Source organism: Vulpes lagopus, chromosome 11, assembly GCF_018345385.1.
Source record: "Vulpes lagopus strain Blue_001 chromosome 11, ASM1834538v1, whole genome shotgun sequence".
Taxonomy (NCBI): Eukaryota; Metazoa; Chordata; class Mammalia; order Carnivora; family Canidae; genus Vulpes; species Vulpes lagopus.
The window spans coordinates 94,362,545-94,377,106 of record NC_054834.1 but is presented as its reverse complement, the minus strand read 5'-3'; the positions used below and the strand labels follow the sequence as shown (position 1 = coordinate 94,377,106).

Genomic DNA, 14,562 nt, shown 5'->3' with positions numbered 1-14,562 from the left:
TAGGATTTGCAATTTGTGTCTTGTGGGGGCAGTCTTGTGGAACTGAGCCCCTAACCTGTGTGATCTGATGTTAATTCTAGGTAGACAGTATCAGAAGTAAACTGAATTATAGGAGAATTGGTTGGTGTGAGGAGAAAAAAAACTCCATGCATTTGATGTCAGAAGTACTGTGAGTAAAAATAGATAACCTAAGTCCTATTTTTATATTGAAAGTTAAATAGATAAGTAGCATTAACACTAAAAAAAAAAAAAGTATATTTATTTATTTAAACCTATGCATTTCCTATAGGTGAGACAAATACATAGCCAGGAAACTTCTGCATCTTATGCCTATAGATAGAGAAAGCTACTTCCACAAAAAATACTCAGGTGAGAAACTTGATTTAGTACTATGCATAGCAGCAAACTAGTAGGAACTGTCATTAGACCATTGATGAAGCATTGTTCCCAAAGTGAGCCTTCCTGTGAACATTATTCAGTAAAGCTGACAACTGAACAGACTGTAATAGTGACATCTGCTGGATACCTGATAATGCTACAAAGACAAATGAGGATTTTAAACCAGGCTTCTACTATAAATACTGTTCTTCAAACTTCTAAATCAAAGGCAAGAGGTCATGTTTTTGATGTCAAAAATTACTGTTTTAATCATACAACTTAAGACTGGCTAAGGAGAACACCTACCAAATGGGTTTTCTGGGGCTGGTGTGGATTTAACATGACAGCACTGCATTACCTTAATCAATAAAATGTGAGGCTCAAAAATGCAACAAACAAGCAACTTCCCAGAGGGTAAACAGAAACTATACAGCAGTGAGCTCTGTATCTGTTCTTTCTATCCCCAGTTCTCTCAAAAAGTTACCTAAACTCTCAATATTCTTAGAAAAGAAATGTATTTCCTCTAATTAAAACACACACACATTTACACCCTATTATATCAGTATAAGCCATGAAACCTCCCAAAATAGAGCTTCCAGGCATTTCACCACTAGGGAGATTATCCCCAAAGGAAATGGCAGTTCTCCCCTGGTTGTTTCTCTGGCAATATTCTCTTCAGCACAATGCTCAGACATTTCCTCTTTTAAAAAAGAAAACTACCCATGACCTTCAGTGAAAACTTTGGGGTTCAAACACCATAAATGATTAAAGTTAATGATAGGCTGGGGTACCCTTCCTTGGTTCAGAAAGGGAACTTGAGAAAGGTGTCCAATGTTGACCTCATTATGGAGGAATTAGACGTAGGGTACTCTTTATGTGACATTTCTAGGCCATTCCACCTGACTCTTTTAGTCCTATCCTTGTATTAATTAGCTTTTCCTTTCTGGCCTAGGAACCTACATCTACCTTTTTTGTTCAAGTCAACACATCACCCATACAGTCATGGTAGAGGACAATCAGTAGCGTGTTCACCTGTGGGGTTACACCTCCCTCCCCAGAACTTCTTGATCAAGTCTCTTCTCCCTATAGCTTGTCTGAGGATTTTCACCTTCCTCACTTTGCTCATTTCCTCTTGCCTGATTTCCAGCTATGCAGCCTTTTCTGGCATCCCTGATTTTACTACCAAATCCTACTATGATGCTCTTTCTTTTTATTTATTATGTTTCCAACTTTCTATATGATAAAACAAAATAAGCTCATTCAGGACAGGAAATACTATCAAGAAAATTAACGACTCCTCCAGCTGGCTTCCCAATTCATTTTCACCATCAGCAGAAGTGGGGAAGAAAGAGGCTTTCTCCATCAACATCCCATACAGGATGTATATGGTCTTTGCTTCTTCTTTCTTTTTCTCAGAAAACACTCCTTTCACTGATGCAGGTATTCTCTCAATAAAGTTGAGGATAAGCAGAAAATTGAAAAGGTCCTTGGCTTTCTGTTAGCCTGGAGCTAATTTAAGGAAGTTGCTCCTAGCCTGGTTCATAAGCATCTCATGGTAGTGGTTTTCCGGGCACCTTCCTAGGAATTGACTTGCCCTCTCAGTATCTCTTTACCTTGTTTACTTTTTATAAGCCTCTAGGTTTTGGTTTTTGTTTTTAACCAGTTCTGCTCCAGGTACCACATAAGGCCCAATAATGAGTCTTCTCCCTTATGGGCTCTATTCCAACACCTTTCTTCAGTTCCTTTCCAGAGGCTCACAATATTTGTATCCTGAAAGCCAATGATTGATTTAAAAATACCTGAGAGGGGAGGTATATCAATCATGCATCAATATAGTGTAAAAAGAAGTCAATGGTAAGTCCTACTGTCATTAAGACACTGGAAATCCCTAACTTACATTTTAACATATAACCCTTCAGTCTCTCTTCAGCAATACTCTCCCAAATTCATAATCTAACTTGAAGAAATGGAAAAAATTTTGCCCTAATCTCAAAGCCTTCTCCCTAACCTCTTCATCAAGGGATATGCAGTAAATATCCAATGTTGACCATCATGCAGATAATCTGCCAAAAATGTTTTCACATAGTATTAAATATAAATATGTTATGGTAATTCTTATCCCAGTAAGACAAGCATAATATTAAACAAAAATGGTATGGTTTGACTCAAAAAATAGGACTCCAAAGGCATGGATCTTCATAAAAGGGTTTTAGGTACAACACCACCCCACTCCCATCCCTGCCCAATCCTCTGCAAGGAATCATCATTGTTAATGGAAGTCTCCTTCTACCAGGGAGGTTTCTTTAAAATAAAGTCAGGGTCAAGTGTTCTTTCAGATACTTTTGGCAGGTGTCCCAGAATTAAAATTCATGCTCCTGACTCCACACTAAGGTTCGCTACTCATAAAATTTTGCTATAAGAGTTTGGGTAAACCTAAAGATTACTATATGAAGGTTCCTGCAGGGAACTAATGACATTATAAGAAAGGAAGGTGACCATAATTTTCATTAAATTGACCAGTTCATTTATGCCCTGTCTAGAAATGTCCCTCAGATAAACTTAAGAAATAGTTCTGATACATCAGTTATTTGGCATCTGCCCCAACTACATTCAACTAAATCTTTCTGAATTTAGTCAAACTACCCTGAATTTATAAAATGAATTGAGTGAATTCAGAAAAAATAGGCTATTGAGATACAAAGATATAACCAAAGAATTTAGGGTCAGAGGAATAAAAGCTAGTCTCTTCCTTCCATTTCCAAAGGTGCTAACTGACATAAGTTGGTTTATTTCCAATTTGAATTAATTACGGGACATGGTGAACATAGATGCATATACATATAATTACATTCTGGTTATTCATTTGACAGTCCAGATCAGGCACAAATTAATTATGTTTACTACCTTTTACATTTCTTTCTGTTCATATTTATTCATGCAGTCATCCATTTCTACTATACTTTTTTTCCACAAGGGTTAGAGATGGCTTATTTCAATGACACATACTTAGCATATTTAATTTGTTTTGTTTTTAATTTATCTTTTTTAAAAAAATATTTTATTTATTTTTTCATGAGAGACACACAGAGAGAGGCAGAGACACAGGCAGAGGGAGAAGCAGGCTCCTCACAGGAAGCCCTATGCAGGACTTGATCTCCAGACCGGGATTACACCCTGAGCTGAAGGCAGAAGCTCAACCACTGAGTCACCCAGGCATCCCTTGATTTTGTTATCTTAAAACAGCATCTGTTTATTACTTGCAGTACCTGTCTATTATAGAACAGGGCCATTATATACCTTCTTTTAGAACTAGGATCAATCTCTTTACAGTATTTTATAACCATCCTTATATTCATCAAAAGCAAAATATTATAGTTTTAAAGATTTTATTTGCTTTAGAGAAAGAGAATATGCATGTACACAAGTGAGAAGGGAAGGGAGAGGGAGAGAATCTCAAGCAGATTCCACAATGACCTTAGGGCCTGACATGGGGCTTGATCCCATGACCCTGAGATCATGACCTGAGCCAAAACAAAGAGTCAGATGCTTAACTGAGTCACCCAAGCTCCCCAAAAGCAATATATTATTAACCTTATGGCTAATTCTTCTCTATTGTTCCTGTACCCTTTTAAGGTAGCATGCCCCTAAAACACTTTGGCATGACCCAGGTGACTTTAAATCACTCTACTGCCATCTCTACCACGCTTGGACTCTTCTGGTGATGCATCTTGATAAAAACCAGCTCCATAAATTAATAACCATAAAGGACCTTTAATAAGGTTGGAACCTGTTTAATTGCTTTCCTCTAAGGAGCCAAGGGATATAGAGTTCTGTTTTTATCTGACCTTTGGGATTTTCCATTGTCTGTCAGTCTAAAGTCAGTGGGAGGCCAACTCCCACTGAGAAAATTAACAGCTGGCTAGAAAAAGAAAGGTATTATCATTATGACTAAAATCAGCCATGCTGGGGAGGGAAGGGCTGGACAAACTCATTAGATTACAGAAGCAATCCTTTACCCAGAGTGGCTGTCCTAGGGTAACTGGAGTGCCTTGTAATCTAATCCCTTAAGATTTAATACTCTCACCTAACTCCTAATCATTCACCACCTTTTGTTGAAAAAGCAAAAGAATTTGTGTATTTTGCCAAATTGATGGCATGAAGCCCAGAAACTATGACATAAATGTATCACAGAATCATATTTGAACCTAGAGTTATAAATATCTTCTGTCACCCCTGGCATATACATAATAGAGACAGCCTGTATATAGTGAGATAAGAGTAGTACAGTACTTAGAGCTAGAGGTAATAATGTGCATCTGTATACCACGGAGAAGGAAGTGACTGCAAGAAAGTTGAAGGGGCTTAAATTAATTTGTTTTGGTACACGAGGAGCTACTTGCATAAATAATTTCTGTAGCTGGGTGTAACCTACATATCCCTATATTTCTACTACACAATTCACTTCGTTATCATAGCTGTAGTGAACTGACTACAATGGTAACAATTTGTAGGCACATGGCACTTACAACAGTATTTCTGCTTTAAAATTCACCTATACATCTTGTTAAAATTCAAATTCTGGTTCAGCTGAGATGTATGTGAAAGTCTCAAACCTGTATTTTTCTCTTTTAGAGAGAGGGAGAGCAAGGAGGAGAGGAGGGAGAGAAAATCTTATGCAGACTCCAACCCAGCGCAGAGCCTGGTGTAGGACTCCATCCCATGTCCCTGAGATCCCGACCTGAACCAAAATCAAGAGTCAGACATTTAACTGACTTAACCACCCTGGCGCCACCCCCTTTTATTTTTCTTGAGACCTGCATATCTTTTTCTTTTTTAAAAAATATTTATTTATTTGAGAAAGTATGTGTGGTACAGGAAGTGGCAGAGGGAGAGAGACCATCTCAAGCAAACTTCCCACTAAATGCAAGCCCAATGTGGGGCTTGACCTCATAACCCTACGATATTGAAAAGAGCTAAAACCAAAAGTTGGACACATAACTGACTGAGCCATCCAAGTGCCCTAACTAGCTTCCACGTCCTCTGAGCATGCTTTGAGGCAAGAACTTACATATGATCAGATGACGTGAAAAGAGAGCATCTTCTTCCGAGTTGTAACATACACATTTTTACTCACACTGACCCAAGAATATTAATTAATACTGGAGTTTCTTTTTCTTTTGACAATCACTTACCTTGTCAGTGAACCCTATAATCCTGAAGCAATGCTGAATTGCTTCAAATTGTCTTCTGTAAGACTCCTTGGAAGTTATGTCGTGTATCACCCTTCCAGTTCCATCAGCTATATACCTAAATGGAGTATGACCAAATACAATGAGCACTGACTTGGCAAATAGCCCTCCAAATACCAGGGCATCACTGGGCTCCTTCCTTACAAGGGCATTTCCCTTTCAATCTAATACTCAAGTGGAATAATGGTACACACGGCTGAGTAAAATGGCTACAGTTAAGTTTCTGAACATTCCAGAAAATGAAAATGCTGAGATGTAGTTCCTGCCATCTCTTCCTGGATATTTCAACTTAAGAGACTATCAGTGTCCAGTTAGGAAAAACAGTTCCATTTATTTCTAAGTTTTCTCAATGGCTAGTTACACATTCATTAAGTCAACAACTAAATAAATAGATCAATCAATCAATCAATCAACTAAAATCCCTGATACTTACCTAGGAGGTTTCTCCTCAGGAAGTCTAAACTCAGAAAGTTTCCTCTGGTTATAAAGACCAGCATAAATATAGTAAAATATGTGAAAATTTTTCTCTCCCCTGAAAAAAGGGGAGAAAAGATATTAGTAACATTCTTTCCCCATTTCAAGTAATTTATAGCCTTTCCTGAAAAATATTATCCTATAGCAAATTTGCATTTTCAAATATGCAAATTAAATATGCCACATCCCAACTACAGAATAGTAATAGTGATAGGATTAGTAGAGTAATTGTCACAGTGTCACATGATTGCACACACTTAACTTTCCACAGAAGGAGGTTTTAGAGAATGGAACATTCATACATAACAGCTCAGGTTACACATGTTTACAGATCTTTCTAGTACAGTCCAAGTGACTGTGTGTCTGTGCCACATGCTTTCTGTTTGGAGTCTGTGTAACTTAAGAGACAGTGATATCTGGCTTAGAGAGATATCGGGCAATCTCCCTACTTTTAGAGCCCCAGACAGGAAGAGTTAGGAAGCAGAACTGGTCCCAGAGCTGAGGTTTCCACTCTTCCAAATCTGTATTCTTTTAAAGCAACATCCACCATCCCCTAGTATCCTGCTGTCCACCCTTTTATAGGTCACTGTGGCCACGGTCCTTTCAGATATGTGCTCCTCTAAATGTGGTCTATGGCCTGTTGTTAGCCTATGATGAGATAAGGAACTCAAAGTACATGTCTAGACATTTTATAGCAAATGACATTGCCATAATATCCAAGAATATAATAATTTTTTGACAATTCATTTTCATTATGTTTTACAAGGTATTAGTTTACAACGGATTGAGAATTTTTTTAACTGGTCCTACAGCATAGACAGTTTAAAAAGCCCTGTTCTGGATCCCTTTCCTTCCTCGGAGGAGGATAGTCTCTTCTGTTGTTACCCCAGGATTTGGCAAATCCTCACCCTGGCGGATTCAGCTCTGTGGAATGAAATCTTTCTACTTATTCTTTGTTCCCTTCTGCGACATGGGCCCCACTCTTTTCTTCAGTTTCTCCTGGGTATCTTGGTTTTCCTTTGGCCATTTATCCTGTCAAAGCTCTTCTAGTATATTTTTATTCCTGCCCTATATTCTAGATGCCTCTCCTTGCCATTTCTCACTCATTTGTTCCCTCAACTAATAAATTTACCAAGTGCCAGTCATGGTGGGCACTGCACCAGATGATACAGGTCTAAGAAGATTCATGCCCTATGGAGTTTTTCTTCTAGTGACAGACTGAGAAGAAACAAAGAAACTTGTGATGTGGGCTTTGAAACAAACACAAGGCTGAGATGAAGAATAATGTTGGGAGATGGGGGCTATTTATGTCAAGTCAGGAGAAGGACTCTCTAAGGAAATAACATTTAAGCCAAACACTGAAACATGAGTGGGGGCTGGGAGGAGCTACAGAAAGAAAGGGAAAAAGCATTCCAAAGACAGGGAGCAATATATACACAAGGGCTCACATAGAACAACAACAAAAAATGCTAGTGAGAAGGGCTGGGCAGGTAGGCAGGGCCAGCCCACCTCAAGCCTTGTCAGGCCATAATGAGGACTTTGTTGATTAAGTAATTAGAATTCTTTGCATTTTAAACTGGAACCAAGGTGAACTGTAAGTGCATGACATGAGTAGGTCCGTATTTAACCAGGTGCATTTTAGCTGCAGGATGAGGACTAGACTCTAAGAAGGATGGATGCAGAAAGACCAATTAGGAGATCCAGGTGAGAGAGCAAGAAACTTGGATAGGTAGCAATGATAGTGATAATGGAGAACAAGAGTAAGCTTAAAGATATATTTGGAGGAACAAGTAAAAGAACATCCTGAGAGAATGAATGAAGGTGGTGAGGGAAAGAGGTCTGGAGTTTACCTCCTAGGTATCTAACCTGAGCATGCAGGGATGAGGGCATTATTTATAAGACGGTAAAGCCCTTTCAGGGCTTTATGAATCAGTATGCCTAGTACAAATATCACTTATTTTTTTTAACTCTGATAAATGTGCAGGCTTCAGCTGACCCATCTTGGTCTTGCCTTCTTATAGTTTTTTTTTTTTTTTTGCAGATTTCTCTAGTTCTCAATTCTTTTGAACACTGCCTACCAATACCCATTCCTTAGCATAAATTCGATTTAGTTTTCATCCCTATATCTATCAGGTTTGGCTAGGTTTTGTTGCAATAACAAACATCCCAAAGATCTTAGTGGCTTAACTCAACTTAGTGGTTACTTCTTGCTCAGAATACATGTCCCACTGAGGATCAGCAAAGGGAAGGGGGTGAACTCATCAGTGTCACTTATGGGCCCAGGCTGATACAGTAGCCACCATCTTACACTTTGCCAGAGGGTCTTGCCATTGTTCATTTCCCATAACTGGTCATATGACCACATTCACAACCTCAGAGTACCTAAAAGGATAATTCTACATGTGCTTAAAAGGGAGCAGACCGAAAAGGTTAGGTGAACAGGACCTGCACAAGTCCCTATTTTCTCCCCTCATTCAATATTTCCAGTTTATTTTACCTCATTACTGCTATCATATTGAATAAATTTAATAATAATAATGTATGGTATATTAGATACCTATTATGTTTCAGATTCTATATTTGATATAAATCCTTTATCTCATTTGATTCTCATAACCACCCTGTACAGGTGACTTTATTATGCCCTTTTTTTGCATATAAGGAAAACAAGGTATGAGGATATTATATTAAGTGACATATACAATAAGTGACATAGCTCTGATTGGAACCCTCTTCACATTTTCTTTATAAAAGAACAGTTTACATTTGAACACAGAAAACTGTATTTTCCATTCTGTCAGAGGTAGCTCTGTAAACTTTAAAACCACCCTAATTTGGGGAGAAAGAAGCAAGGGACCTCATAAAAATTAACTAAGAAGCCACAGGGAAGCTAAAGTAACTTTCACTCTGTCTTTTTTTTTTCATTTGTTGAATTTGCATGCCAGCCCCTACTTTGTGAGGACACTGCAAATGTATGACAGAGGAGGATGCTTGAGTTCCTACCCCAGAACAAGTGCTGTGGATTCTCTTTACACAGTAGCTTTTAGATTCATCAACTTCTCTCCACTTCTCTCTTTACTGCTGATAACTTAGTCCAGACCAACATTCTATCTCACAGGGATCTGGCAACAGACAGTCTCCTAATGGTCCCAACACGATCCCTATTGCATCTCCTCCAATCCATTTTCCCCACTGAAGCCAGAGCAATCATCTGAAATGCAACTTGGGTTTTGTGACTCCTCTGCTTGAAAACAGTAAATGGCTTCCTACTACTTTTATTTTTTTTAAGACTTTTTTATTTATTCATTCATGAAGAGACACACACAGAGAGAGAGAGAGAGAGAGAGAGAGAGAGAGAGGCAGAGACACAGGCAGAGGGAGAAGCAGGCTCCATGCAGGGAGTCCGACGTGGGACTCGATCCCGGAACTCCGGGATCATGCCCTGGGCTGAAGACAGCACTAAACTGCTGAGCCATGGGTTAGCATGCCCTGCCTTTAGAATATGGTTCAAAATCCCAGCCTGCATGATCTGCTCTCAGGCTCATCATTGCCTATCTCCCTGGTTGGAAGGAGCACCACCTCGCTGGCCAACTCTTAGTGATCCTTGTGTCTCAGATTAACTATCTCATACACAGGAAGCCCTTCTCTTCCTGGACTAGGTTGTGTGCCCTTCCTTCTCCTATTTTACCTTCATAGCACCTTATATTGTTTCCTGGGATTTATCCTAGTGGTTCTACATTTAAGTTTATTTATTTAATGTTTATGATCCTCCCTCCACCATCTCCATCCCCCATTTACACTGAGCTCCATGAGTACTGTTACCTTGTCTATTTTGCTTACTCTCACAATTCAAGCAGGGAGTACAACACTAGCATACCATAAGGATTCGGGAGATAATTACTGAATAATACATGGTGGACCAAGCTCCTGAGAAAGTCTGGTGTCCTGCAATAAATATAAAAAGCATGGCTAGCCCCCTAATAACACATACCATACAAGGCACTTTTTAAAGTAATTTTATTTTTTTTAAGATTTTATTTATTTATTCATGATAGACACACACAGAGAGAGAGAGAGAGAGAGGCAGAGACATAGGCAGAGGGAGAAGCAGGGTCCATGCAGGAGCCCGACGTGGGACTTGATCCCAGGTCTCCAGGATCACGCCCTGGGCCAAAGGCAGGGGCTAAACCACTGAGCCACCCAGGGATCCCCTTAAAGTAATTTTATATAAATGAACTCATTTATCTTCACAGCAAACCCATGAGGTAGGCACTACCAGCATCTCCATTTCACAGATAAGGCACAGAGAGGTTAAGTGACATAACAAAGGAGAGCAAATGTGAGAACCAGCATTTGAATCCAGAGGTCTCCATACTATTGATTACTATGCTAGACTGCTCTTCTTAAAATCATTTTTTTCTTTTTTCAATCTAGGGGGAAAAATTAGTATGTGGAATATTATCAGTGTTTTTTTTAATAAACATATTCAATTTTAAGGTATCTAATGAATTTTTTAAAAGACTTATTTACTTATGGGGGGGAGAAGGAGAGGAAAGAGAGATAGAGGGAGTCCCAAGCAGACTCTACACCAAGCACAGAGCTGGACTCGGGTCTCCATTTCAAAACCCTGAGATCATGACCTGAGCTGGACGCTCAACCAACTGCATCATCCCCAGTACTAGGTGCCCAGTACCTAATGATTTTTAAAAGTATTCACAATGTTGTTAAATTCTACCTAGTACAGCCAACTCAAAAGAAATGAATGTGCTAATCCCAGAGTACTCCCACCCCAACCCTTTGTATGTGGCCTGCAAACATCTTTTAGGTAAAAAATTACCACTTATCCTTCAATTAAATAATTCCTTTTTCTTGGGCAGCCTGGGGGTGGGGATGGGGCCAGGGATGCTAAGAACAAGGGTGAAATGGAGCCATTAAGATTACCAAAGCCAAAAAAAAGAAAGGAAAGAAAGGAAAGAAAGGAAAGAAAGGAAAGAAAGGAAAGGAAAGGAAAGGAAAGGAAAGGAAAGGAAAGGAAAGGAAAGGAAAGGAAAGGAAAGAAAAGAAAGAAAAGAAAAGAAAAGAAAAGAAAAGAAAAGAAAAGAAAAGAAAAGAAAAGAAAAGAAAAGAAAAGAAAAGAAAAAGATTACCAAAGCCTCTTGGTCTACCTTGCAAAGCAAAAAACAGTCATAAAATAATGCACCTACACTGCCTGTTTTATAACTCTGGATTTTTCAAGGAGATATTCAGATATTCTTGCCCCCATCACAGCTCCGGTTGGTGTAAACATCATTTCCAGATATTTTCCAAAACGGCTCGAATTGTCATTGATGGCAGTGCATGCATTTCCAAAGGCTTCCACCAGAGAGTTGACTTGCAGAATTTTCTCTCTCAAGGTCTGATTATTGGCCTGTGCCAAACAGACAATAGTCAAAAGGAGCTTCCAGAAATATTACCTTAGCAAAATTGCCAGGGACCCCTCCCTACCCCCAAAATTCACATTATCCTTTTGGGAAGAACTTGGGGAAATTAGCACCAACCACCAGCACTGTCTTCTCAGATGAGCAACTCCCCAGGGGCACAGGCATCAGATGAGGCCAGATTAGGTTATCAATTTTTTTAAAAAAATTGTTTTATTTATTCATGAGAGAGAGAGAGATAGGCAAAGAAACAGGCAGAGGGAGAAGCAGGCTTCCTATAGGGAGCCCGATGCAAGACTTGATGCAAGGACCATGGGATCATGACCTGAGCCAAAGGCAGACACGCTCAACCACTGAGCCACCCAGGTGTCCCAGGTTATCAATTTTTATATCCAGCCACACTTCACTTATAATCCTTGACAGATAAAATGCCCAAACAGTTTAGAAAGAGTTTTAAATAGATCCCATAACTTTTCTCAGTCATCCATTATAATATTCAATAAACTTCATTTGTAAAGAGTACTCCTTAAATGCTATCCTAGTCTCATAATACACTAGTTCTGAGTATAAGTAACTGCTAGACCACTTTTCAGGTCAGTCCTTCAATGTCCATTTCACCAAGCTAAAAATTTCCATTTTTCCTTCAATGTTTGCTCAAAGATTTCTATTTTCCAATCCTTTAAGTGCCTTAGTGGCTGTCCTTGATCTTGTTCCTAGTGGTTAACCACTTTTATTACTTAATGGCTAAATGTTTCTATTACATTCAAAACATGAAAAATTAATTGCTGATAATCTATTAAATTCGTGCTGGCATTATTTTCCTCCCTATGTGAAAGAAGGATGGCATGCTGACATCTTAAGATGCCTAGCTATCAGGAAGTAAACATAATAAAGATGGAAGGTTTTTATGTTACCACTAATGAAAACCAGCATTTCCACCATTTATAAAATATGCAGTTATGCTGCAAGGATTTGAGCCATGACACACAAAGCAGGGAGTCCATACCTTTCCCAAGAAAGTCAAATGCTGAACAATCAGGTGGGCACTCTCTGTCTTCCCAGAGCCACTTTCTCCACTGATGACAATGCACTGGTATAGAAAATGGGAGTGAGAGTGGAGCATTCATAGCACAGTAAACAACCTGTATGCTCAGCGATGGCTTTCACAATATATCCACTACTCTACTCCTTAATTTTTCACTGGACGAGGTATCGTAGGAATCTTTCCATTTGCATACACTGAGAGCTTCTTCCACTTTTCCACAGCTGCTTGTTTCACTGTACAGATGCACCACAGTCTATATAACCAGTCTCATGTTGACAGATACTCCTTATGTTATTACAAGGAATACTGCAATGAATAACCCTATATATAGGGCATTATATTTACATGTAGGTTTTCCTGTAGAATAAATTCCTAGAAATGGGTTGTTGAACTAAAAGATAAAGACATTTGTAAATTAGATATAGTACCAAATTGCTTTCTTAAGGACTGGACCAATTGGTAAAAGTGCCTATTCTCCTACAGTCTCACAAATAGGGTATGTTGGATTTTTGCCAATCTGAAACCTAAAACAATGGTCTCTCAGTAGTTTTAATTTGCATTTCTTTTATTATCAGTGAGGTTGAGATCTTTTCATATGTTTAAAATTATTCATATTTTCTTTTTTGTGACCAGCCCATATCCTTGGATAATTTTTTTTTTTTTGTAACACTGAACTTTTTATCATTCCTCCCTAGCAGCTCTTTAGGTATCAGGAGGATTAGTGGGTGTGGCAGAATAAAAAACCGTGTATTTGGTCTTTGTCTCTGGTTCCTGGCACAGAGGTCCTAAGACTCTTGGAACTTCCTGAATCATAGGGGCAATAGGACCATCTTTTGTAATTTACAAACAAAAGTCCCTTTCAACCAAACCTAGATGCTAACCAGATGGTTCAAGGTAGGACCCAGGATAATTTTCCAATGGATGCTGGTCACCAGAAAGACCAAATACATGATGAGAGTGGAAACTTTCAGCTCCATCATCCCAGCTGCTTGGGAAGAGAGAGGGGCTAGAGATTGACTGAGTCATAAAAATTCTTAAACAACAAGATTTAGAGAGCTTCTGGTATGAACACTTTGAGATGCTGGGAGGGGACATGCCCAGAGAAGGTATGGAAGCTTGGCACAACCTCTCTCTCCTATATCTTGCCCTGTGTAATCTCTTCCATTTGGCTGTTCCTGAGTTATATCCTTTATACTATGCCTAGTAAATTTAAGTGTTTAAAAAAGTGTTTTCCTGAGTTCTGTGAGTCGTTCTAGTAAATGGTCAGACCTACGGGTGGTTGTGGAAACTCTGGAATTTGTGGACTGGCAGAAGTGTGGGTAGCCTGGTGTGCCACCCTTTTTGTGGCTGGCATCTGAAATGGGGGCAGTCTTTGGGACTGAGCCCTAACCATGGGGTTTGTGCTAACTCTGGGAGGTGAGTGTTAGAATTGAATGAAATTGAATTGGTGGACATCCAGTTGCTGTTGCAGAATCAAAGAACTGGCTGGTGTTGGAAAAGACACAGCCTTCAGTGTCAGAAAAGAACACAGTAGGGCAACTTCTCAACTTGAGAAATACATGTATCTCTCTCCACTGACTTCCTCTCTATGGAATCCATGGTCATTTCACAAGTTTCTGGGAAAGGTAAGAATTTAGAGAAGCCAAGTTTCTAACCTGTAGTCAATCCATGTTCTCTATTTTGTAAGTTGCAGTGTTATAGTTTCAACTATTCCACAGCAAACCCAAAGCTGGGACTTTATAGGTCTCAGGAAACTTACACATGGTAATTCTCACATAAAATTTTCCCATCAACTTTATTACTTATATCTCAAACAGACTTAAACACACAAAGAAAAATACACATACTGAATGTAAAGGAATGATCAACGGTTGGATATGTTACCACCTTGAGTTGAAGGTCCAGAAAAGGAAGCTGGTGAGGTTTGGGTTTAACTAGAATTAAGTTTAAAATCTGTTCAGTCTTTACCAAATCCACCACAATTTCTCAGCAGCTAAAT

At 39.0% G+C, this 14,562-nt stretch overlaps 1 protein-coding gene across 5 annotated transcripts in view; it reads right to left on the bottom strand.

Annotated features, from left to right (window-relative positions):
- The window catches only part of MYO3B (myosin IIIB), a 427,577-nt gene that overhangs the window by 231,264 nt on the left and 181,751 nt on the right, over positions 1-14,562 (bottom strand). For all 5 annotated transcript variants that reach the window (XR_005990597.1, XM_041773390.1, XM_041773393.1 and 2 more), the window contains exons 13-16: positions 12,525-12,608; positions 11,306-11,508; positions 6,061-6,159; positions 5,571-5,685 (exon numbers count right to left, since the gene is read on the bottom strand). Coding sequence is in view for 4 of the 5 variants with exons in the window: in XM_041773390.1 (XP_041629324.1) it covers positions 5,571-5,685; positions 6,061-6,159; positions 11,306-11,508; positions 12,525-12,608 (501 nt within the window). In the remaining variant the exon portion in view is untranslated. The remainder of the gene's footprint in view (positions 1-5,570; positions 5,686-6,060; positions 6,160-11,305; positions 11,509-12,524; positions 12,609-14,562) is intronic.